Raw genomic sequence first — 27,316 nt, 5'->3', positions numbered from 1 at the left:
TCATTTGGTCAGTCACTGCCGTGACATCTGGACTCTTAGGGCAGCAGAGGTGGTGTTTGCAGAGCTGCTGTCTCACACCCAGTGTTGGAAAGTCCAGTCCCTAGACAGACTGGCTCAGTATTAGTCGCTCAGTCGTGTCTGATTCTTTGTGACCCCATGGACTGTAGCCCACCAGGCTCCTCTGTTCATGGAATTCTCCCAGCAAGAATCCTGGATTGGGTTGCCATTCCCTTCTCCAGGGGATCTTCCCAACCCAGGGATCGAACTGGGGTCTCCCGCATTGCAGGCAGATTCTTTACCATCTGAGCCATCAGGGAAACCCAAACAATGTGGAGTTTAGCATAAAATATAGAGATGAAGACAATGTGTCTTACTTGACAGGCAATGGGAAGCCTAGAAGAGATTTTAGCAAAATGCTATGATCAAAGAAGAACTTTCATTTTTTTCTCTGGAGCAATGCATAGAATAGCAGATACAACAGCCAGGAAACTGGGATTTGAAGAAAGTTAAAAAAAAAAAAGAAAAAGAAATGATGAACTGAACTAGGATGATGACAGACAAGGGTGGGAAGAGAGGACAGTTGTGAATGGCATTGTGGAGATAGAGTCTCTCCAACTTCACAGCTGTAGAGAATGAGGTGAGTCATGGTCAAGATGACTTGGAGGGTGAAGGTCACTTTGTAGCAGGTTTATAACTCTGTCTGGTGAGAAAGTTGAAACAGTAGATACAAATGATTCAAAAAATTCAGAAAGAGAGAAATGTGTGCAAAGCTTGAGGGGCTGCTATTACCGAGGGACATTGTTTTTCTAGAAAATAGGAAAAATTAAGCAAGATTTTAATCAAAGAGGAAGCAATTAGAAAGACTGGAAATCCAAGCGAGAGAGGAAAACTAATAGAACAATTAATAAATATGGTTAGGATTTATTATTTGTTATGATCACAATCAAATGCTTCCCTTTCACTAATAGAGCTTCCCTGTGACTCAGCTGGTAAAGAATCCACCCGCAATGCAGGAGACCTGAGTTTGATCCCTGGGTTGGGAAGATCCCCTGGAGAAGGGAACGGCTACTCACTCCAGTACTCTGACCTGGAGAATTCCATGGACTGTATAGTCTATGGGGTTGCAAAGAGTCGGACATGACTGAGCGACTTTCACTTTCACACTGACCCAAATATTTTGGGGTGCTTCCCTGATGGCTCAGTTGGTAATGAATCTGCCTGCAATGCAGGAGACCCCAGTTCAATTCCTGGGTCAGGATATAAGATACTAAGAAATTAGTTCAGCAAATGAGAAAAGGAGAACCAAAGAGAAACTAAGAGTTTGCCATCTTTACTTAGTAAAAATTTGGAATATTATCTCTATTGATCAATCTATATCTACATATTTCTAGATATAGAAAGGTATTTGAAAGCAATGACCATTTTTGTTTATTTTGACTTTGCATATATACATACACATAAATACATTCATATTTTATTATTAATATTTCACCTTTCCAATAGCATCATGAGGAAAGTCTAGGCAATATTTTCATCTTCCTTCTCTCCTTTCCAATCACATTTTTTTAGAGGTGGAGACAGTGACTTGTCCAGAGCTCAAAGCAAGTAAGTGGAAAAGCCAGCTTCAAAAAAACAAGGGTTCTGGCTTCTAGTCCAGTGTGCTTTCTTTTTTCCACAGAGTAGACCCCTATTTGAGCATAGCTTTATCTAGAAGATTGGGTATATATGACACTATGTGTATCACCTTATAATAGATTCATCTTGAAAATGTATCTATCCTCCTAATGAAATTTAATTTAGTTTTGTATTGCTAGGTTTTAATTTTGATTTTCTCTTTGATTAAAAAATATAGTTACTTAATGATGTATGTAAGCTATCCATGTCAATGAATGCAAAAATTGTTTCATATTATCTGAAAGGAAACAATTGACCCATTGGCAAAGGGCATGAGGTTTGACTTCTAATTTTCTGACTAGGTAGTAGTCATATTTTTTTATTAGTGGAGTCAGTCTTGCCAGCAAGAATGATAACTATTGCTTCTGAGCATAGAACATAAGGAAGGAACTGGAAGGTCACCCATAAATTTGGTCTTAAGGCACCAAACACCAAAAATCAAAATATTACCAAAGAGGAATTTGTCCACAAAGACTGAGGGCCTTGGTTTATAGTTGAGGAGACTGGTTGCTAAACAAAGGGAACTACTCCAAGTCACTTGGTGGATGTCAGAGCCAAGGCTGAAATCCAGCTTCTGGTCAACCAGCACAAGGCTGTTCACCCTCTCAGCACCACTCTGAAATTAGTTAGGTTTGGATTTATAGTAAGCTGAGGTTCTGAAACTAACAAAGAATAAAATCCTATTGAGAACTATTACAGATGTTTTACCTAAAACTTCAATCACTCGTCTGTAAGTACTTTTACGATGCCTATTGAGCAATCTCTTCTAGTAGTCTTTTGAGCCAGTAGCGGAACATAAGAGAGGTGAAATAAACTGAGAAACCACTCTGAAACAATCAAAATGTGACCACGTGTATCTTTAGCGCATCTGACTTAAGAGCCCCAAACCTACTATCCCATTTCTACCTGAATATCTTGCCTGCATCTTTTATTTTACAACACAACAAGTTCTTGGGTGCTTAACCTTAGGTCAGAGATCCTTTGAGCTTTAACAATCAATAAACTTAGCTTTAAGTTGGTTTGAGGAGACATTTTGGTGTGTGTTCCATAGAGTAAACAAATTTAAAAATTTATTGTAAAGGATATTTTCCCCAGAATATATACAGCAGGTGTATAAAAGCTTTAAAAGGCAAGAACTGAAGACTTAAGCTTGGCATTTTTAAAAAACTACATGTTTGTCAACTTATTTTATCTCTTAAGATTTGCAAGTGTTGGTCATAAAATATTTCTTTGCCAATTTAAGTATAGAAATATTTTAACACTGAGGTATTTATCCAAATAAGGGATCATTACCTTCAATAATCTTTGCTTTCAGATGAGAATTTAATATTTCACCATTTTATCAATGATCATCAATGCAAAATACATTTAAGTAAATAAATGTATGTGTTACTTTCTCTGTAATTTAAAAAAACAAGTACCTAAGACATTTACCAAAAATAATTTCTTAGAGTCACTCCTTCACCTCTATCAAGGCAACCTAAATTAAAAAGTCAAAAAAATTATAATTTACTGATTTCCTTAGGCTACTTGAAAATAAATGTGGACCTCTATTCTTCTTACCATTAAACAAAATATTGAACTCTGCCCTTCAGGCATACTGCCATACCTCAAATGCTGATCTTATCATTGCTTGCAAGTCAAACAGAGTTGGACTTTAAAAGGAAGAAAGGAAAGCCCTCCAGCCATTGGGAAGCACCAGGGGTCAGGCTGGCGGTCTCACTGGTCAGAATGAACCCACAGTCACAATGCCGGACATTTTTCAATCAAGACCCATACCAGGATTTGAAATAAAACATAGAGAACCATATTCTGAAAATGATGTCCCTTTACATTTGGCCTTTCAGTCATCCCTTTCAGATGTCCCTTCCAGTTCGTTTTATTTGTGAATAGGACATCATAGAATTTTTCTTTTGAATTCTGTACATAATAATAAACAAGCATACTAAATTATAAAGTAACAATACCAAAACAAATCAGAAATTGATGAAGAGTTGGATGGGGATTTTCCCATATGTTTAAAAGATTGGTCACATCCCTTCTGTGTTCCTGGATGTCCATTTTGTACTAAATTGTAAAATGCATGTATGAATTGTACAGAGGAGTTCAAAGTTCTCCAGAAGTACAATATACATAGAATAGGCTGAAATATATTCCATTAACTAAATGTTATTTGTTTGGATAAGTGACTCACTTAAACTCTCTCCCTCTCCACTCCCAGGCAGAGGTTGCCCAGTGGGCTTCCTGGAGCGGACTCTGACATCACTCAATACTCTTGTAGAGGTGGTGCTGGGTTCTGGAAAATAGCTCTCAATGCTGCAGGTAGCCATCAAAACCCTAAGCTGGAGGAGCACCGGATAAAAGCACCAAACGGTTAAACGGATAAATGCTTCTCACCGAAATGTATCCCCATATGCATCTTAAAGGCTTCCCTGGTGGTTCAGTGGTAAAGAATCCACCTGCCAAACAGGAGACGCTGGTTTGATCTCTGGGTCAGAAAGATCCCACTCCAGTATTCTTGCTTGGAAAATTCCATGGGCAGAGGAGCCTGGCGGGGCTACAGTCCATGGGGTCGCAAAGAGTCAGACACGGCTTAGCTACTAAACAACAACAATGTATCTTACATCTTCAGTTTGGACAGAAATGTAAAAGGACTTAACACTGTCTTACACTCCCTCCCCACCCCCACCCCCAAATCTAAAATACCCTTGAGCAGGAAAAGGGCAGAATGACCATTATTTCAATTTTATATTCCAACTAATTGTTTGATTAGTATTATTGGAGAGAAAAGAATGTGACCTAAAATAAAACATCTTGCTCAGGAAAAGCAAGACTGCTTAAAGAACAAATGTGAAAACGGTAGAGTGTTAATTGTGAGGGTTCAAGGGGGAGGGGAGCAATTAGAAAACCTTTCCGGAGGGGAATCTCCGCACTTCTGAAGCCTGACAAACACAAGGGGGCAGGCAGAGCTCGAGTCAGGCTTCAAAACCGGCTGCCTGAAGGGAGCTAACCTATTTTAGCTCGCCCTCCGGATATTTATCAGTTCTCTCGGCAAGCCAAGAACTGTGATGCTGACAGGCGGGTTTAGTTCGTACTTGGTCTAATTACTGCGAAGAGAACAGGAACGTCTTTAATGACAGCTGCCCTAACAGCGGGCTTTGGAAGAGCCTGGGGCTACACTCCCCAGAACTTATTCTTTGGGGCGACCCCAGCGATTTCTATCTGACTGCATTTCTCACCCTTTCCAAAAGCCTCTTTCTCCTTTCGCAATGAAATTTGGTTGCAAAGCGGGGGCTTGTTGAAATCTCACCAATCCCGAGAACTGTACCCGTCATAATTTAAAAGGAGACAGCAGGGGGCGAGGGGGAGGCTCTGCCTCCTCTAGTTTGACTTTTAATTCCAGCTCTCCTTCTTATGCAAATTTGCGCCCGAGTTTCTCCCTTTACTGCCCCGGGTTTTGATTCAAACTCCAGCCAAGTTGCTTCTAACTTGCCTCTTGGGCTTGCAAGTTTCAGAAAGAAATAAACATTTCCTGAGCGGGTTCCCATTGGATTTGGGGAGTGGGAGGTAAAATGGGGATTCTCGTGGATTGCAGGAGGCTGAAGTCCCAACCCTAGCAGCTCAGAAAGAAGCGAGCCCCCTCACTTCCAGGACAACCTGTTGCGCCTTCTATCTCCTCCCCTGCGCGCCGTTTCCCCGCCTTGGCCCCCAGGACGTGATTGGCAGGAGTCGCTACCCAACCCTGGTCTCGGGGCCTCCTCCCCGGACTCACGATTGGCCTCCTGGGAGGACTGGAGTAAGGGGGTGCGAGGGGTGGGATTTCCCTCAAAGCTCAGGGTCCCGGGACCTGGAAAGCAGGAGTGGAGGAGACTCAGTCCTCCGCTCGCCTGAGCCGCGAGCCGTGGAGCTGGGCCGGCCGGGATGGTGTAGCCTCCCCGCGCAGCCCCAGCCTGGACGGCGCGGGGCCACTTTCCCATCCTTCTGGTCCATCTTCGCTGCAGTGAGACGCCGCGGGAGCCGTGCGGAGTTCCTGGCACTTTCCGGAGGACGCTCTCACCTACTGCCCGGGACTGGGACTGACTGCGCTCTCCAGGGGACCGGGTTGAGCCGTCACAACCGGACCATGCGAGCCACCGGGACCCCCGGGGTCACCGCGCGCACGCGCCCCGCAGGAAACCCCACCAAGTCTCCACCGACGCCTCCGACGCCGCCCGGGCTGGTGCTGCTGCTTCTCCTGTCACTGGTAAGCCGCGTCCGGGCACAGCCACCTGACCCCGGCCGGGCCTTGCTGTCCCCGGATCTCGCGGGGGTTGCAGGGGTCCCCGCCGAAGAAGCCATAGTGCTGGCGAACCGCGGGCTCCGGGTGCCCTTCGGCCGTGAGGTCTGGCTGGATCCGTTGCAGGACCTAGTGCTGCAGGTGCAACCGGGGGATCGGTGCGCGGTGACCGTGCTAGACAACGACGCGCTGGCCCAGCGACCCGGCCGCCTGCGTCCCAAGCGCTTCCCCTGCGACTTCGGCGCGGGAGAGGTGCGCTACTCGCACCTGGGCGCGCGCAGCCCGTCGCGGGATCGAGTCCGGCTGCAGCTGCGCTACGACGCGCCGGGAGGGGCGGCCGTGCTCCCCTTGGTGCTGGAGGTGGAGGTGGTCTTCACCCAGCTGGAGGTTGTGACGCGGAACCTGCCCCTGGTCGTGGAGGAGCTGCTGGGGACCAGCAATGCCCTGGACGCGCGGAGCCTGGAATTCGCCTACCAGCCCGAGACCGAGGAGTGTCGCGTGGGCATCCTGTCTGGTTTGGGCGCGCTGCCTCGCTACGGGGAACTACTTCACTACCCGCAGGTCCCGGGCCCGGCCAGCGAGGGGGACACCCAGGAGCCCCTCCTGATGGACTGCAGAGCCTTCCAGGAACTGGGCGTGCGCTACCGCCACACCGCCCCGAGTCGTTCTCCGAACAGGGACTGGGTGCCCATGGTGGTGGAGCTGCGATCGCGAGGCTCTCCTGTGGGCAGCCCGGCTTTGAAGCGCGAGCACTTCCAAGTGCTGGTGAGAATCCGAGGAGGGGCTGAGAACACCGCCCCCAAGCCCAGCTTTGTGGCCATGATGATGATGGAGGTGGACCAGTTTGTCCTGACCGCCCTGACCCCAGACATGCTGGCCGCCGAGGATGCGGAGTGTGCCCCAGACTTGCTGATCTTCAATCTCACCTCTCCATTCCAGCCCGGCCAGGGCTTCCTGGTGAGCACTGACGACCGCAGTCTGCCCCTCTCCTCCTTCACTCAGAGGGATTTGCACCTCCTGAAGATTGCCTATCAGCCCCCCTCTGAAGACTCTGACCAGGAGCGTCTCTTTGAACTCGAGCTGGAAGTAGTGGACCCAGAAGGCGCTGCCTCCGATCCTTTTTCCTTCATGGTAGTGGTGAAGCCCATGAACACGCTGGCTCCAGTGGTCACCCGGAACACTGGTCTTATTCTCTACGAGGGCCAATCTCGGCCCCTCACTGGCCCTGCAGGCAGTGGACCACAAAACTTGGTCATCAGTGATGAAGACGACTTGGAGGCCGTAGAGCTGGAGGTGGTGGCCGGGCTCCGGCATGGTCACCTTGTCCTTCTGGGTGCCTCCAATGGCAACTCTGCCCCTAAGACCTTTACTGTAGCTGAGCTAGCAGCTGGCCGAGTGGTCTACCATCACGATGACAAAGACGGCTCGCTAAGTGACAACCTCGTGCTCCGAATGGTGGACGGGGGACGCAGGCACCAGGTACAGTTTCTGTTCCCCATCACCTTAGTGCCTGTGGATGACCAGCCCCCAGTCCTCAATGCCAACACGGGGCTGACCCTGGCAGAGGGCGAAACTGTGCCCATCCTGCCCCAAGCTCTGAGTGCAACTGACATGGACTCAGAGGACTCTCTGCTGCTTTTTGTGCTCGAGTCACCCTCCTCCACTGCAGGGCATCTGCTTCTCCGCCAGACCCATCTTCCCCAGGGGGAGGAGATGCTTCTCGGGAGCCCCTGGAGAAAACAGGGAGCATTCTATGAGAAAACAGTGACAGAGTGGCGGCAGCAAGACATAACAGAGGGGAGACTTTTCTACAGGCACGCTGGGCCCCACAGCCCTGGGCCAGTGATTGACCAGTTCACATTTCGTGTCCAGGATAACCACGACCCCCCTAATAAGTCTGGGCTACAGAGGTTCATGATACGCATTCATCCCGTAGACCGCCTCCCTCCTGAGCTGGGCAGCGGCTGTCCCCTTCGGATGGTGGTACAGGAATCCCAGCTCACACCTCTGAGGAAGAAGTGGCTACGCTACACGGACCTGGACACGGATGACCGAGAACTCCGTTACACGGTGACCCAGCCCCCAATGGACACAGATGAAAACCACTCACCAGCCCCACTGGGCACCTTGGTCCTGACCGACGATCCTTCGGTGGTGGTCGCCCATTTTACCCAAGCGCAGGTCAACCACCATAAAATTGCTTACAGGCCTCCAGATCAGGAGCTGGGAGTGGCAGCCCGAGTGGCCCAGTTTCAATTCCAGGTGGAGGACCGAGCTGGGAACGTGGCTCCAGGCACCTTCACCTTTTATCTGCAGCCAGTGGACAACCAGCCGCCCGAAATCCTCAACACTGGCTTCACCGTTCAGGAGAAGGGCCACCACATCCTGAGTGAGGCTGAGTTGGGCGTGCGTGATGTGGACACTGATGTGGCCCACATCACCTTCACGCTCATACAGGTGCCCAAACATGGCCACATGAAGCTGTCTGGACAGGTACTGCATGTCGGTGGGATTTTCCACTTGGAGGACATAAAACAGGATCGGATTTCCTACGCCCATAATGGGGCTGAGTCTCTGACCGACAGCTGCTCCTTGGAGGTCAGTGACAGGCACCACGTGGTGCCTGTCACTCTCAGAGTGAATGTCCGGCCAGTGGATGGGGAGGTGCCCATGCTGAGCCTTCCTGCAGGCACGCTGGGGTCCTATCTGGACGTTTTAGAAAACGGGGCTACTGAAATCACTGCCAGTGTTATCAGAGGGACCAACGGGGATGCTGATGATTTGATGTTGACTTTCCTCTTGGAAGATCCGCCCCTATATGGAGAAATCCTGGTCAATGGAGTTCCAGCAGAGCAGTTTACCCAAAGAGACATCTTGGAGGGCTCTGTCGTCTATGCTCACACAAGTGGGGAGATAGGTCTCTTGCCCAAAGAAGACTCTTTCAACCTGAGTCTGTCGGATATGTCTCAAGAATGGAGAATAGGCGGTAACACTATCCAAGGAGTTACCGTGTGGGTGACCATCCTCCCTGTTGACAGCCAGGCCCCAGAAATTTCTGTAGGTGAACGGTTTATCGTGCTGGAAGGCGATAAAAGCGTTATAACCTCAATGCATATAAGTGCTGAAGACATCGATTCTCTCAATGATGACATCTTGTGCACCATCGTCATTCAGCCTACCTCGGGTTATGTGGAGAACATCTCTCCAGCCCCCGGCTCTGAAAAATCGAGAGCAGGAATTGCTATAAGTGCTTTTACTCTGAAAGATCTCAGGCAAGGTCATATAAACTATGTCCAGAGTGTCCATAAAGGAGTAGAACCAGTGGAAGACAGATTTATATTTCGCTGTTCTGATGGCATTAACTTTTCAGAGAGACATTTTTTCCCCATTGTAATCATTCCCACCAACGATGAACAGCCAGAAATATTCATCAGGGAATTTATGGTGATGGAAGGCATGAGTCTGGTGGTTGATACACCCATCCTCAATGCCGCTGATGCTGATGTTCCTCCGGATGACTTAACTTTCACTATTACCAGGTTTCCCACCCACGGTCACATCATGAACCAGCTGATAAATGGCACCATTTTGGTGGAAAGCTTCACCTTGGACCAGATCATAGAGAGTTCCAGCATCATTTATGAGCACGATGACTCTGAGACTCAGGAAGACAGTTTCGTGATTAAACTCACAGATGGTAAGCACTCTGTGGAAAAGATGGTCCTCATTATGGTTATTCCTGTTGATGACGAGACCCCTAGGATGGCCATCAATAATGGACTGGACATAGAAATCGGGGAAACCAGAATTATCAACAACAGAATATTAATGGCAACTGATTTAGATTCTGAAGATAAATCCTTGGTTTACATTATTCGTTATGGGCCGGGACATGGCTTATTACAGAGACAAAAACCTGCGGGTGTCTTTGAAAATATCACGTTGGGCATGAATTTTACTCAGGATGAAGTAGACAGAAATTTGATTCAGTATGTCCATTTTGGGCAAGAGGGCATTCGGGATCTAATTAAATTTGATGTGACTGATGGAATCAATGCCCTCATAGATCGCTACTTTTATGTGTCTGTTGGAAGCCTTGACATTGTCTTCCCCGATGTGATAAGTAAAGGAGTGTCCTTGAAAGAAGGTGGTAAGGTCACCCTCACAACAGATCTACTGAGCACTAGTGACCTGAACAGCCCTGATGAAAACTTAGTTTTTACCATCACCAGGGCTCCCATGAGAGGCCACTTAGAAAGCACAGACCAACCTCGAGTGTCTATCACGTCTTTCACTCAGCTCCAACTGGCTGGCAACAAAATCTACTATATCCACACAGCTGATGATGAGGTAAAGATGGACAGTTTTGAGTTTCAAGTCACTGATGGACGTAACCCTGTCTTTCGGACATTCCGTATCTCCATCAGCGATGTGGACAACAAAAAGCCAGTGGTCACCATCCATAACCTGGTTGTCAGTGAAGGTGAAAAGAAGCTGATTACTCCCTTTGAACTCACTGTGGAAGACAGGGATACTCCAGACAAACTCTTGAAATTCACTGTCACCCAGGTACCTGTTCATGGTCAACTCCTATTCAACAATACCAGACCCGCCGTGGTTTTTACCAAGCAGGACTTGAATGAAAACTTAATCAGCTACAGACATGATGGTACCGAGTCAAGTGAAGACAGCTTCTCCTTCACAGTGACTGATGGTTCCCATACAGAGTTCTATGTTTTTCCTGATACAGTTTTTGAAACAAGAAGACCCCAAGTAATGAAGATCCGGATCTTAGCTATTGACAACAGAGTCCCCCAAATTGCAGTGAACAAAGGGGCCTCTACACTTCGCACTCTGGCCACAGGCCACTTGGGGTTCATGATCACAAGTAAAGTATTGAAAGCAGAGGACAGAGACAGCTTACATGTTTCTCTCCGGTTTATTGTGACGGAGGCCCCTCGACATGGATATCTCCTCAACCTGGGCCAAGGCAACCACAGTGTGACTCAGTTTACACAAGGTATGGTTCACTTTTCTTTCTTTATAATCAAAGGGCACTCCAAGTCTTCCTTCTTAAGATATGGCTGTCATTGATAACTTTGTAAGTAGAGCGTGAAATTAGAGGCCAGGGAGAACTTCCCTGGTGATCCAGTGGTTAGGACTCCATGCAGGGGGTGTGGGTTTGATCCCTGGTCCAGGAATTAAGATCCCATGTGTCACGTAGCACTGCCAAAAAAAAATTAAATTAAAAAATAGAGTCCAAGGAAAGAGAAGGAAAGGGAAATAAAAGAAAGGCGAAAATACAGGGACTCTGTTTCCTAAGAGAACAGCTCCCTTCTTGCCATATGTCTCACTGTAGTGACTTTCATTAGTAGGAGTATTGTATTTTGAAAATATAAGCTAAGATGCCAAAGAAAGAGCTGAACTTCAGTGAATTAAATTTGAAGCAGGCTTTTCAACTCTGTTCCATTAGCCCCACTGTTCCTCTGAGCAACCTGTTTTGTATGCGGAAGACAGTTCATGAAGCATGTTAGCATCGTAGAGAAAGATGTGCTTTCTAAATTTTCTGAATCCACATAATTATTATTACTAGCCACCATTCAAACAGGGGCCTCCCAGGTGCCGCAGTGGTAAAGAATCCATCTGCCAATGCGGAAGACACAAGAGACACAGGCTCCATCTCTGGGTCAGGAAGATCCCTTGGAGTAGGAAATGGCAACCCACTTCAGTACTCTTGCCTGGGAAATTCCATGGATAGTGGAGCCTGGCGAGGTATAGTCTGTGAAATCACAGAGTTGGACATGACTGAGCACATCAGCGTGTTACCATCCAAATAGACCCTTCCAATTTGTATTAATTTGATTGCTTTTTAGAGGGTTGTTCTAAGACTATTATTATTATTAGCAACTTTGTAATGAAGATAGAAAGATGTATTTATATTTACTTTGTAGATTTTAGAATTTTTATAAGATTTTATGAGACTAACACCTGTCCAAAGATATAACAGGTAAACACTTATCTAGATTTAGAACGATGTACAAGGCATGTTACCTGAACCACACAAGAAAAGAAAGTATATTTAATAAGGTGTAAGAAGACCAGGTGGCGCTAGTGGTAAAGAACCTGCCTGCTAACGCAGGAGACGTAAGAGACACGGGTTCAATCCCTGGGGTGGGAAGTCCCCTGGAGGAGGGCATGACAACCCACTCCAGTATTCTTGCCTGGAGAACCTAATGGACAGAGGAGCCTGGGGTCGCAAAGAGTCAGACACGATTGAAGTGACTTAGCACAAGCAAGAAGACAGGAAGTCCATCACCAAAATATATATCCAGTTCATTGTTAAGAGCCTAAAGATATTTTAACAAAATTAGTAGTAGGAAGAAATTATTTTCTCATTTCACACCTCCTCTCTGCCTTGTGTCGAACACAGTAACAAATGGTATTGCCTCAAGCATCTGCATTCTTGGAGATGAATGCATTTTTGTAACCTCGATTTTCTTTGTGTGTCCACAGAGTCTGAGACAGGAAGGGCAGGTGACCTGTGCAGAGTTACTCAATGACTAAAGGGAGAAGCCCATTCAATCTGCTGGCTTGGGAGTTAGACCTCTGTTTTCTAGAATGTGCAACTTTCATTACAAAGAGTTTTGGGTTGCTTTCATGAAAATCTCACCCTTGTCAGAATGGAAACCAGATCTCTCCTGTGTGAGCTCTGTGGGTTCCAAATGGAGTTAAACCCCAGGACTTCCCAAGGGGGAGTGTTATTGTCCTGTAACAGTGTTAGACTCTTAGGTAACAAATGCTTTAATAAACATGGATGTCCCAGAGTGTAGTTAAAGTAAACTGCTTCTCTGTTTTAGATTCTGGCAAATAGCCCTACCCTTCAACCTCCTGATTCTTGGCTGAAAGCCTGAATATATATCCTAGGGCCTGCAGGGACAGGAAAACTTCTGGGTGCCAAGTGTCATGCAAGACCAGCAGGAAACTTGTGTGTGAAGGCTTTCTGAGGATAGAGATGCATGCACTCTTAGACTGGTTTCTTTTCTTGGAAATGAAAGAGAATGAAAGGAATATTGAAAGGTTATTCTTTAGAGGATCGAAAATGTTACTTCAAACGAATCCTGTGATCAGAAAAAAGAATCTGATTTTAGTGATTTTTTAAAAAAAAGAATTTCTGAATGAAAATAGGGCAAGGATATTTAATTTAAATTCCACGGACCAAGTCCAACAGCTCAAAATATTGGAATATTATTTCCTGAATACTTAGCCATTAAATCATGCTATTTCAGTACAGACCTTTGCTCTGTCACTGGCTTGGAATCACCGTGATTGCTTTTTTGTAGTCATTTGTAAATATAGAGTAGCTGTGAGTTTATTATAAAAAGTGAATATAAATTTTTAAGATTACATTTTAGGAGAAAGCATCACGTTCCAATGAGAGTGCAAATACTGAACATAGGAAAATTGTTTTTATTTAATCACACAAGGACTCATTTCAACAAGTTGAGGCTGGTGTTTGATTCAGAGGAGTTGTTATGGAAATTAGATGAGTGGGTAAAAATGGAGAAAGCTCCGTTATCGTGGTTACCATGGCTGCTCTTGCAGTAGAGGAAGTCATGTTGTTGCTGCTGTTCAGTCGCTCAGCCACGTCCTACTCTTTGCGACCCCGTGGACTACAGCACACCAGGCTCCTGTCCTCCACTGTCTCCCAGAGTTTGCTCAAATTCATGTCCATTGAGTCGGTGATGCTAGCTAACCATCTCATCCTCTGCCAGAGGAAGTGCAAGCAGTGTCTAAAGTGACGACTGTGCTGTCTTTTTCTTTGTTTTATCATGAAGGGACAAGCTGAACAATATTTTGATGGATTTTCAATACACTGAATTAAGTCAGCTTAGCATATATGGCTTGGGAAGGTTATTGCCAAACAGATTGACTAAATGGTCCCTAAGAGAAAAAAAAAAAACAAAAACATGATTTCTAAAACATATTAACTTTCACTCTTAGGAAAAGTAACCAAGGTAGAATTAGACAGATTAGGGAAATTTTTTAGTTCTTTTCAAACATCATGTTTGGTCGAGATATGCTTCTTTGCTCTGTCCACCGCAGGTCTCAAGTACCAGGATGTTTTTTCTGTACAACAAATACATAGTGATAGCTTATGGGAGATAATTTATCACTTTCTGAGATTTCCCCAAAGATAACCAAGGTGTGGTTACCAGGAATGTCAATTAATTTAGAATTTAAAAAAAAAAAATGAAATGATTGTGTAGATAAACTGAAATAAATCTGATGCAAGTTTAAGAGCAAGAAGAAAATCTAGTTAATTATCCTAAGTTTACTTTAAAAAGACAGCATTTTGGCTATTAGATTTTTATCTTTTTAATACTTCTGTACCTTAAGAGGCAAGTGTTTATATATATATAAACATAATAATATGCTCAGTCGTGTCTGACTCTTTGTGACCCCATGGACAGTAGCCCACCAGGCTCCTCTGTCCATGGATTTTCCAGGCAAGAATACTGGAGTGGGTTGCCATTTCCTTCTCCAGGGGATCTTCCCAACCCAGGGATTGAACCTAAGTCTCCTGCATTGCAGGTGCATTTGTTACCAACTGAGCCAGCAGAGAAGTCCTATATCTAATACAAACACATTATATATATATATACACACACGTATATAAATACATATATATAAAAGTATATATAAGCATATACATTTTATATAAAATACTTATATTTTATAAATACTTATTTATATTCTATAAATACTTATATATAGAGGAACCTATAGAATAACTGTTGCAATCAAAGTCTTTACTTGAGATTTTGAACAATGCATTATTAAGAAAATTATAAAAAGAGTTTTCGTTTGTTTCATCTAATCAATAGTTTAGGTCTAACTTGGAGGGAAAATTTAACTCTTGAGTATCTTATAACTGAATTCATGTTCTCATTACTTTAAAAAAGAAAACTTCTGAAAAATCAGCCTTGAAGTGGTAATTTGTTTTAATGGAACTATCTCCCAAGTACTATAGTTTTTGTTTAGAAAACATTGATACAAGGACTGGGTGTTTTTTTTTTCTTTTTCTTATAGTACAACCTTTAGATTCTCTTATAGAATTAAAGATGACCTTTCCACATGACCAGAGGATGTTGTCTTTCTGCTAAGCACCTAAGAGTCAGAGCAGAGTTCCCTTCACTCCTTCACTAATAAAACTAAAGGCTGTAAAAGTTGAGAGTTGTAAGAGTAAACTGGGAAAGAGCAATACATGAGGCTTCACTCCTTACCCTGCAGAAACATCATCCATACAAAGGGAAAGATGCAAGTGTGGGCTACCAGACCTCCAGCCTCTTTAATTTTAGATTAAGACACATTTGAGCCTTTATTGAGTGTAAGATCCTTGAGCAAAGGACCATGGAAACAGAAAACAAAAATTTTCAACCTTCTACAAAAGGTAACCATGCAGAAAGAGGCAGAATTTGGGGAAATTATAGTAGAGTTAGAGATGAAGTTCTAAGGAGAACAAAACATCTTGAACTTGCTTTGTCCTTAAGTATCTTTATGCACAAGAAGGTACTGTTAACTATTAAATCAGATTTCCCCCTCTTCAAATGTCTGATGGTAAGCAAGTCACCTTTCAAATCTATGTGAGCCAAGGTAGATTGTATGTTGGAGCTATAGAAGTTCATGGAGTAATTGGTCATTTTTAATACTCTGCATCACTTGAGGGATCTTCCCTGGCAGTCCAGTGATTAAGACTTCACCTTCCAATGCAGGAGGTACAGGTTCAATCCCAGGTTGGGGAACTAAGATCCCGCATGCCTCGAAGCCAGAAAACCACAAACAGAAAATAGAAACTAATACTTTGCATCACGTGATACTATTCCTTTCATAAAATCATTTTCTTATATGTGATGCCTAGAAACTCCATAGCTTGAACTGATTTAAGATCTTAGAAGATGAATAAACCACACACGAGATAAATATTGCTTGTCACTGTTGAAGCAGTCTTTAGCCATGATCTTGATATTAAGTAATCTTGAAAATAACTACTTTCTGATTGGCCCAGATCTATAATAATAGTGGTCTACTAGTGAGTCATGGGAGTGTCACAGGACAGAATGATGTTTGTTTTATTATGTTGTCTGTGTGGCATTGTTACGGAGAAAAACACAAAATGGATGAATAAATTTTAAAATTGTGTATTAGTCAATACTGAAAACAAACCATACCAGTGAACTTGAGAGCTTGAATAGAAAATAGTAGAAAAAAACATTTCCGAGGCAGAATAATTTTTCACTCTGAATAAAGGTTTCAGCTTTTACTAGATGTTTTCTAAGTTCTCTTTGGTACTGGGTCATGATAGAAACTTCAGTCTGTGGGATTTTTTTTTTTTTTTCATTTTTTTCTTTCAAAAATTTGGAGAGCTTAGAAACAGCCTGCTGTAACACAAGAGGAAAGAAAAGTTAGCCCAAAGGGAAAGCAGAAGAACCTCTGTCCTCTCAGGGCCAGGGAGGCAAAGGGTGTGATTTCTGTAGTGCCAGGAAATCTGCCATGCCTCAAAATATCTCCCTTTCCACCTGTCATGGAGTCTGACATTCCGTATTTAGATAAGTCACTCCTTTGGTGCATGAACATGCAAATACCACTGGGAGGGGCAACACCTTGCTATTATTATAGCCTAACTCTTGCACTCTATTTATCTGTGTAAGGGATCAGATTTCCAAGGGACAGCTGAAATCAAGGGGGCTTAGAGATAGGAGAAATAAGATAGCACCGATTCCCTTAGGAGAAGAAGATCTAAACGTGGTTCAGAAGAGTAACAGCCAATAGGACTTACCATCCGTAATGAATCACCAGTTTTGCCCTAGTAATTAATCATCTTGTTATTTGGTTGTTTTCTAGCTGACATTGATGATATGAAAATATGCTATGTCTTAAGAGAAGGGGCTAATGCCACAAGTGACATATTCCACTTTACGGTTGAAGATGGGGGTAAGTATTCACTCTCCTGTTAGTATAAACAAGGAGAGTGACTTTTATTCATTGCTCTTTGACAGCCTCCATACAAGGAATCTGTATCAAGTATCAGTTTAGGCTCACCTAAATTTTTATGGAGTGAATTTGGTATTTTCTCTAGAAAATCTTATGTTCTCAATCAGACACTATCCTACTCTGCAATGATCGTGAATATATGTCCTAGTTATATTATTTTTGTCTTGTGATTTGTAAAGCACTAAAGAGAAAGATCTATATAAATAGGATCCTCACGTCCAGTTGTTCAGATTTTGCTCTGCATAAAGCTGCCTACTTGAGGGGACAAGATGTTGAACCAGCCAGCCCCACTTGTAAAGCATGTCCTATCTAGCTGTATTTTCCCCAAGGGGGTGCCTTTTTCTAATTTGCTTGGGTGCTGTGTGGACTAAGGCTGGTGGATGATACATAGCATTCACCAAGAGATCAATGCTAAGTAAATATATGTTTCATCTCATCAAGTTCAGTATGTCTAATGATTGTCTTAGTTTGGGGAATTTAGAGACTTAGTCTAGCTAAACTTTTCCTTAGTGGAGTCTGAATACTGCAGAGTATAGACTATGACCTGAGATCTAAGCCACCTCAGTAATTTTTTGTCGTCACTCCCTCAGTGCCCTGACAGCCACTCCCATTGTTTAGTTCTCACACCCTAGGAGGAAAGCTGGCCACTTCTAGATTGGTCATAAAGATGTTTGTGTTCTTGTTTGCTCTCAGAAGAAGCAAAAGGATCTCAGGAAGAATGTGTGGACAGGACACAGGAAATGAGGGGACCTGTGTGCAAGGGAAGAGAGAGGGAGAAATAATTCTGATTCAGTCATCTGTTTCTTTATGACACCTTATAAAAATGCACACTGTTCTGTCATCTATCTCAAAAAGATTCCGTGCTTACCCTTCCTATTTTTTGAAGTATTAAATCGTGCTTGTTTAAAATATCATTGGACGTAACAGGATTGCAAGCTCTGAAAAATGACATCTGCTGAGTGTGTGCCAGAGAGGCAAAAAAAAAAAAAAAAGTGTCAATTTGGGTTCAACTAAATTTAGTAAGTTTAATAACTTTATTTTTTAGCAACCAAATTATACTTTACTATTCCACATATTGATAAGTGAATCTTAGTAGGAAACCAAATTCTGAGAAGGAAATCAACTTGTAGAAAACTAATCTGCTTGTTGAATCTTGCTGCTCAAATGGGAAATTTCACTGTGAGTAAACTTTAGAATGAGACTCTGAAATAATTCAGATTTGTATTTTATATACATATATTTGTGTATATATATACACACACACACAGAGACACACACACATATTTTTGTTGGCTTCCCAGGTGGCATAGTGGTAAAGAATCTGCCTGCCATGCAGGAGACACAGGAGATGTAAGAGACACAGGTTTGATCCCTGGATCAAGAAGATCTCCTGGAGGAGGAAATGACAACCCACTGCAGTATTCTTGCCTGGAGAACCCCATGGACAGAGGAGCATAGCAGGCTACAGTTCAGTGTCACAAAGAGTCAAGCACGACTGGGCATCTTAGCGCACACACACACACACACACACACATATATATATATGTTTTCCCTCATAGCTCAGTTGGTAAAGAATCTGCCTGTGGTGCAGGAGACTCTGGTTCGATTTCCTGGGTTGGGAAGATCCGCTGGAGAAGGGATACGCTACCCACTCCAGTATTCTTGGGTTTCCCTTGTGACTCAGCTGGTAAGGATTCCGCCTGCAATGTGGAAGACCTGGGTTCGATTCCTGGGTTGGGAAGATCCACTGGAGAAGGGAAAGGCTACACACTCCAGTATTCTGGCCTAGAGAATTCCATGGACTGTATAGTCCATGGAGTCGCAAAGAGTCAGACATGACTGAGCAACTTTCACTATATATATATATATGTATATATATATATATATATATATATAAAATATATAAACTTAAGGACTAAATTGTTGGCTTAAAGCACCATGTATATATCTCAGAATGACTGAATAAACCTCAATAACAAAAGTATCATTTTCTTTAAAACTGCCAAAAAAGTTTCAAATCCAATGACTACAATTCCAAGACATCATAGCCCTTACTTTTCTATATATTTTACTTTTTCTTTCTTTTTATTCACGTATATGCTCTGTTATTCTGCACAATTCTTTCCTAAGCTGGATGGACTTTCAGTATTTACTCTGAAATTTTGGTCTGTGTTCAAACATGAGAAAACACTATGCTGTATCATATTTCACAATATTAAGTGCGGAATGACTAGCTGAAGAGACTGGGTTTATTTTTGGATTTGCTGAAAAAATGAATGAGCCTCTAAAGACTGTGTTTATGGAAATAGGAACTAAATCATTTTGGGAGCTTTTTCAGAGCTAGAGTTTCATGTGAGAGAGAAAACGTCCAGAGATACTGTCCTTTACTTTTCTTCCCCACTGATCATGTGTTACTCATAGGGTTCAGGCAGATTCTGGCAACTTTCAGTGGAACAGAATTTATTTTTAATTTCCCCAATGCAAGAAAACTTCTCTTTGACGGAATAGTCATAGAGAACCTGCAAGGTTATAAACTGAAAAGTCACATACGTATTTCAAAATATTTTTAGTCTGATACTTATTTTTTCCATTGTCTATAACATATCCTAATATTTGAATGAGAAGTGCAATGCTACTTAAACTTACAGAGAATATTGAGTGAAATTCTTCTCTCTGGAAAGTGTGAGGTATTTTGACAAACAGAAGTAAAAAAAAATTTTTTTTGCAATATTTGTGAAAAAAGAAAAAATAATTTTCTTTCCTTTCTACAAAAATATTATACTAAGAATTTTAAATTTTTTCTGACCTAGCTATGTATCTTCTAGTTGTGCAGTCAATAATTTCATCAAAATCCATTCTAGAAAAGCCCTATTTTATAGACTGTAATAAAAACATGTATTTTCAATATGGTCAAATGTAACAATGTAAATTTCATCAACTAGATGACATGTTTTTGAAGACACATTTATGACATCATTTAACACTTCTCAAAGATATGTATGTCTCAGGAATTATGGCAGGTACTTGAATCTTATGAACAAGGATTAGCCTTGCTTCTCAGTTGGAAGGATCCAGGTCTTGGAACAACCAGATAATTTCCCCAAACACCACCATCCTTCCAGAAAGTTACAAGAGCTCCTCAAGGGTATTTATTCTTCCCATCTGATGACAAACTTTTTAGACCAGAGGGTTTGGTTATTGAATTCAGCTATTGTGATTTATTGTCATTTATCAATATTTTATTAACTTTCCTGGTGACTCAGTAGTAAAGAATCTACCTATCAATGCAGGAGATGTGGGTTGAATTCTTGGGTCGAGAATATCCCCTGGAGAAGGAAATAGCAACCCACTCCAGTATTCTTGCTTGGGAAATTCCATGGACAGAGGAGCCTAGCAGGCTACAGTCCATGGGGTCACAAAGAGTCAGACACGACTTAGCTACTAAACAACAGCAATCAATACTTTATATAATTTTGTAAGCCTATGTATAAACCATTCTCATGAAATATATGAAATGCTTTTAACATTTCACATCAGGGAAACAAATCAAAGTCTCACATCATAAAACCAAGAACTCTCTACCACCAATTCTCTCTTCAACCCACTAAATTCACTTTCTTCAAATCTACCATATTTATTTTAGAATAGCAACTGTCTAAATAAATTTACTAGAGCAAATAGAATCTTCAAATAATCTTAAAAATAAAATATAGCTTTGAATTTCAGGAATCAAGAATGGGAGAAGAGAGGAAGGAGAACAGAAAACTAAAATCTTCTGTTTCAGATTTAATTATCACAAGAACCTGGCTAGCCACAGAATTCTTCTGTTAACATGTAGTAATGGACTGGGACCATCCACTACTAATGGGTGGTGCTTAGGACAGAGTTTCTACTTTTCAGTTTTTGGAGGGCTTGGGGGCAATTACCAAATGACAGGACTATAGAGTTATCTATTCAAAGAATAGATAATGTCAGAATTTTCACCTCAGGGAGTTTTGCTCTGTTTGGACTTAATGAATGTTACTTAATATAGCAGGTATATATTATACACACACACATATGTATTCATACCTCATGCACACATACTCATGTGTCATTATTCTTTCAATTGGATCTTTTATCAGACTATCATTTATGCAATTTTGCCTTCATAGCTCCCAGCATGGTTAAATATATATATGACAGATGAGGAAACTGAATCACAGATATAGGTAACTGACCTTTTGCAAGTTGCATGATGAGGCAACTAGAGGCCAGTTTGAATCTTGGATTCTTTCCCCAAATAGTAACTTTGACACATTCAGGAGAGACTTGAGAGGGAGGAATGCTCAAATCCTTCTGGTTTCTCCAGACTGAGTCTTGCATGTTCAATAGATGAGACTGAAGAGTTCAGTTCGATTCAGTTCAGTCACTCAGTTGTGTCCAACTCTTTGCAACCCTGTGGACGGCAGCACGTCAGGCTACCCTGTCCATCACCAGCTCCTGGAACTTGTTCAAACTCATGTCCAATGAGTCAGTGATGCCATCCAACCATCTCATCCTCTGTCGTCCCCTTCTCCTTCCGCCTTCTGTCTTTCCCAGCATCAGAGTCTTTTTCAATGAGTCAGTTCTTCACATCAGGTGGCCAAAGTATTAGAGTTTCAGCTTCAGCATCAGTCCTTCCAATGAATATTCAGGACTGATATCCTTTAGGATGGACAGGTTCAATCTCCTTGCAGTCCAAGGGACTCTCAGGAGTCTTCTCCAATACCACAGTTCAAAAGCATCAATTCTTCAGTGCTCAGCTTTCTTTATAGTCCAACTCTCACATCCATACATGACTACTGGAAAAACCATAGCTTTGACTAGATGGACCTTTGTCGGCAGAGTAATGCCTCTGCTTTTTAATATGCTGTCTAGGTTGGTCATAGTTTTCTTCCAAGGAACAAGTGTCTTTTAATTTCATGGCTGCAGTCACCATCTGCAGTGATTTTGGAGCCCAGAAAGATAGTCTGTCACTGTTTCCCCATCTATTTGCCATGAAATGATGGGACCAGATGCCATGATCTTCATTTTTTGAATGTTGAGTTTTAAGCCAGCTTTTTCACTCTCCTCCTTTTACCTATCAGAAGATTAGGATCTGCTGATAGGTAAAAGTTCTGCATCATTTGGAGTATAGTTTTTTATTTTAGAATACCTTAAAGGTCACTGTATCCTAACATTTATAGTATTCTTTCCTGGTACCACACTGTAATTTTTCTAACTACATGTGGAGAAAAATGTATTCTTTCTAAAGTTAAAATAAATACAAATCAAATCAGTCTTAAGATACCATTTTATACTTGTTTTATCAATTACAAAGAAACTTTTAAAAAATTCACCTCAGGGATTATGATGAAATAGTTATACTTCCAAACTATTTGTGAAGTTGAAAACTAAGAAAATGAAGTTGAAGAAACATGTCTGAGTTGTAGATGGAATCAGGAAGGCTATAAGACTCCACTGGAGACATAGCTTAACAGAAGCAAAGACTTGTAGGCACACGTATGTCACTATGTGAACAATAGCAATCTGGAAATTGCTCTAAATGCCAATAAAAATACGAAGAGCTTTTTAGTAATGGTATCAACACCAGAAAATGTTATACAGCCGTGAAAATTCATAATTATAAAATTGTCATAATGTAATTCTTAAAATGATCATTTAGTAATGAAATAGGTATATTGGAATATTAATAAAGAACATGCAGCAATTCCCTGGTGACCCAGTGGTTAAGACTCTGCACTCTCATTGCTGAGGGCCCGCGTTCAATCCCTGGTGGGCTTTCCTGATGCCTCAGACGGTAAAGAATCCACCTGCAATGCAGGAGACCCGGGTTTGATCCCTGGGTTGGGAAGATCCCCTGAAGAAGGAAATGTATTCTTGGCTGAAGAGAAGAATCCCATGGGCAGAGGAGCCTGGCGAGCTACAGTCCATGGGGTCACAAAGAGTCAGACATGACTGAGCGACTCACACTTTCACTGTTAGAGTACTAAAGTCCAACAAACAGCGTGGTGCAGCCAAAAAAAAAAAAAAAAAGGGAAATATTATATAAAAATAGGTCATCCAACCAGGTTTTCTGGGGCCAAACAGCACATGCATTTTCATAGTTACAATCTGAAAGGTCAGATTCTGGAGTTATGAGATGTGCTTCTGCTGAGAAGATTTCCTACATAAGTGTGCATTACAATCACCTATGAGTGCATGCTTGCTTGTGTCTGACTCTTTGTACCCCCATGGACTGTAGCCCACCAGACTCCTCTGTCCGTGGAATTTTCCAGGCAAGAATACTGGAGTGTGTTGCCATTTCCTCCTCTAGGGGATCTTCCCAACTCAGGGATGGAACCCTGCATCTCCTGCATTAGCAGGTGGATTCTCTACCACTGCACCACCTGGATTTAACTAAACTGTCATCCATGTCTTTTGTTTTTACTCTTTATGCCTTCTCAAGGGTAACTCAGTATAATCATAATAATAATACAGACTTGGAAAATACATCCTCTTTTGATAATTGCTCTTTGAATGAAATTCCATATCCAGTACTCTGGAATTTTGTGGGAAGAAAAAAAGCATGCATTCTTTTATTTTTCTTTTATTTTTTTTATTGGAGTATAGTGGCTTTACAATGTTGTGTTAGTTTCTGCTGTACGGCAAAGTGAATTAACCACACGTTTACCTGTATCCTCTCTTCCTTGGGTTTCCTTCCCACTTAGGTCATCTCAGAGCATTGAGTAGAGTTTCCTGTGATACACAGTGGGTCCCCATTAGTTATCTATTTTATACATAGTAGTTTTATGTGTCAATCCAATCTCCCAATCCATCCCACCTCACCTTTCCCCTCTTGTTATCCACGTTTGTCCTATATGTCTGTGTCTCTATTTCTGAGAAAAGCGCACATTCTTTTATCCCCTTTTTAACAGAGCATTTCTTGTCTGATTTCTTCTCAGCATTTAACTCTGTAATTTTGCTATTCTCACATTCTGTGTATTTTAACATGGAAGCGCTCCTGTCCCTTTCTAGTTTTCTCGACAATAAACTCCTGTAGCTCTTTATTGTGATGTGAAACCCAGTCTTAGGTAACTGTTCCAGGCATGCCCCACCCTCAGCCCTAATGACTGTTAATCACTCTTCAACTTTCGACTCAAATGTCATTCCCTCTCTAGAGTTGTTCCCAGCATGTTGATAACAAAATTTGTCATGTCTTTTTTGTGTGTGTGTGCTTCTGTCCCTATCTTTATTTATAACAAGAAAGTTGTATCCTGATTACTTGCTACTGTGAAGATCTTTATTAGTAGAGAAGAAACTTTTTCAAATCAAAAAGATGTCATTAATCTTGATACCACAGTGCCTGCACATGGGTGAACACAGAGTAAATATTTCACAAATATTAATATAAATGAATAGATAAATGGCAAAAAGAAGCTCTATTTTATATAAGGATTAATTAAATAGTATTCTATGAAAAGTTCCTATAAACAATTCCCAGGGGACTTGTGCATTCTTTTAGAACATTCTCTTATCCTAGCATTAATTTAAATCCCTATGGCACCAAAAAAGCTTTTTAGTAAAGCTTTCACATTTTTAAACACATGGAACTAACTCCTATAAAATGCCTTTGAAACCTTCCGTGAAATATACTTAAGACTGAAGAGATTCACAGTAAACACCAGTTTAGAGCTCATATTACTTTTAAAGAATTCTTTTCAGAAAATGAAATAGTTGTCAGTGTATTATATAAACAATTGTATCATATAATACAATTTAAAAAATTTAAAGAGACATAGACATTTTTTATAAATCACTGAAATATTTATGGATGTGGGAGTTGGATGGTGAAGAAAGCTGAGTGCCGAAGAATTGACATTTTTGAACTGTGGTGTTGGAGAAGACTCTTGAGAGTCCCTTGGACTGCAAGGAGATCCAACCAGTCCATCCTAAAGGAGATCAGTCCTGGGTGTTCATTGGAAGGACTGAAGTTGAAGCTGAAACTCCAATACTTTGGCTACCTCATGTGAAGAGTTGACTCATTGGAAAAGACCCTAATGCTGGGAAGGATTGGGGGCAGAAGGAGAAGGGGACGACAGAGGATGAGATGGCTGGATGACATCACCGACTCGATGGACGTGGGTTTGGGTAGACTCCGGGAGTTGGTGATGGACAGGGAGGCCTGGCATGCAGGCATTCATGGGGTCCCAAAGAGTCAGACACGACTGAGCGACTGAACTGAATTGAACTGAACTGAAATATTTAAGTCAGAACCACTGCCTAAAGTGTTTTTAGTCACCCCAATTTTTTTGCCTCATGTGAGACAACTTTACAAGAAGAGAAGTAGAAAGTATATTAGCATAAACTATCCTCAACTCTTATTAAAAAGTCATTATATACATTTTTTCTGTTTCTTATTTCAAGTCTCAAGGTGTCAGCATCAGATTCATCAGATTCAAGATAGTTCACTTTTTCTGCAATCTCTCTTGATTAACAATGTTGTGATAGTTTCAGGCATACAGCAAAGGGATTCAGTTATACATATACATATATCCATTATTTTTCAAGTTCTTTTCCCCTTCAGTTATTACAGAATATTAAGCAAAGTTCCCTGTGCTATACAGTAGGTCCTTGTTGGTTATCTGTTGTAAACAGAGCAGTGTGTACATGTCAACCTCAGACTCTGACATAAATCAAGATACTTCTTGATGGGCAGAAGAAAGAACTAGGGTATATGATCATCTGGCTGGTTATACTAAGTAGGAGGGGCCCTACTTTTTCTCCATTATGGAAATTGTTGGCCATTTCCTCATTTCAGCTCTCATATGACACGGGCATGCCGACTAAGAGAGTCTGTCTCCGGTTTTGGCCCTGAAACTCGGGTGTCAGACATGATATGTGTCTTGGCCATTATAAAGCATCTGGTCCGTAGCCAGACATGTGTTGCCACTGTCTTTGATTGTGCTTTGTGGTCTAGTTTTTCATCCGCCAAGATCCCTAATTCATATGCTATTGAAAGATATAAATAGCTTCTTGGCATAGTAGAAAAAGCTGCAAAGTCATTTCTGTATGTGAAATGTCAGTTGAGGACGAGTCTTTCAGATTTTTAGTCCGTACTTGACGATTGAATAGTCAAGACCCAAGGAGACTGGACGCTCTTCATTCTGGTGAGAAGGAGCACAACTTCCTGCTGGAAGGTGACCAGTAACTTTACGGTTTAAGGCAAAGTCATTATTGATAATTAACTTGAATTTAAAGCAAGGCTGAAAAAAGAGAGATAAGCGCAGTAAGTTGGAAAATGAGGTCTGAGTACAAGCATTAAAAGATTATACAAATATTCAACTGAGAGGGAAAAAAAGCAAGCATTCTTGGCAATAAAGTTAATTGCTAGTGACATGAGAACCAGAGGAAAGATACTAGTGTCTCAGGGAGTTATAATAAGAAAATGAAGTAATGTCAGGCACTGATGCAAGTATTTTTTAATCTGTAAGAGAGCACAGATCCACTAGAAAACTGATCCTGGCAGGAGGTGTTGGTGACTATGGCATAATGTTTGTAAGCCTTCCTTTTTTCATTGAGCAGTTCAGAACAGTTCAAGTCATCAAGGTCTTTCAATGCCAGACCGCTGCCTTTAAAAGCAGGAATCAGAAATTCTCCTCCAGTCCAGTCGTTAGGATGCCATGCTTCCATTACAAGGGTACTGGTTCAATCCCTGGTCAGGAAACTAAGATTCCACAAGCCACTAAAATCACATGGCCAAAAAGGAAAAAAAAAAACAAATAAAAAATAAAAGTATGAATCTATAAAATATCTGTGCTGTATCCATGAAAGAAGTTGTACTTTTTAAGTAGAAACGTATAAACTACATTTTATTAGTTATTATTGTTTAGGTTCATTCCAAAATTTTATGGATGTACCACTTTTATTAGCTTTAGTTCAGAGGAAGCTTTGTCGAAAGCGTTAAATCTTCCCATGAATATGAATCTGTATTAGATATATCATTTTTTTGTTTGTGTATAGCAGCTTTATTTTAACTGTCAGCAATTGGAAGCAACCAAGATAAGTACTAGACACATCTTTGAAGTTTAGTATGGTTCTATGTTTACTCTCACAACAAATGATAATCACCTTTTAAAAACTAAGCAAATGTTTCATAAGTGATTAAAATACCATAGTTTCAAATCAAATATTTATTCATGGTATATGTTACATAACTCAAAAATATTCCAGTCTGTCTCTTTAAGTTTGCTCTGGGCAGTCAGGAGAAATAGAATGTGGTGTTCAGTGGTCTAGTACACAGTTGTAATTAGT

General features: G+C 41.8%; 1 protein-coding gene across 1 annotated transcript in view; it reads left to right on the top strand.

Moving 5' to 3' along the window:
* Positions 1-5,797: 5,797 nt before the first annotated feature.
* FREM2 (FRAS1 related extracellular matrix 2) overlaps positions 5,798-27,316 on the top strand; it is a 150,314-nt gene continuing 128,795 nt past the window's right edge. The window contains exons 1-2 of the mRNA XM_061133235.1: positions 5,798-10,970; positions 16,853-16,942. Coding sequence (XP_060989218.1) covers positions 5,798-10,970; positions 16,853-16,942 — 5,263 coding nt within the window. The remainder of the gene's footprint in view (positions 10,971-16,852; positions 16,943-27,316) is intronic.

Source organism: Dama dama, chromosome 30 (genome assembly GCF_033118175.1).
Source record: "Dama dama isolate Ldn47 chromosome 30, ASM3311817v1, whole genome shotgun sequence".
Lineage (NCBI taxonomy): Eukaryota > Metazoa > Chordata > Mammalia > Artiodactyla > Cervidae > Dama > Dama dama.
Note: the sequence above shows the minus strand (reverse complement) of the source record. Positions and strands in the feature narration are given on the sequence as shown.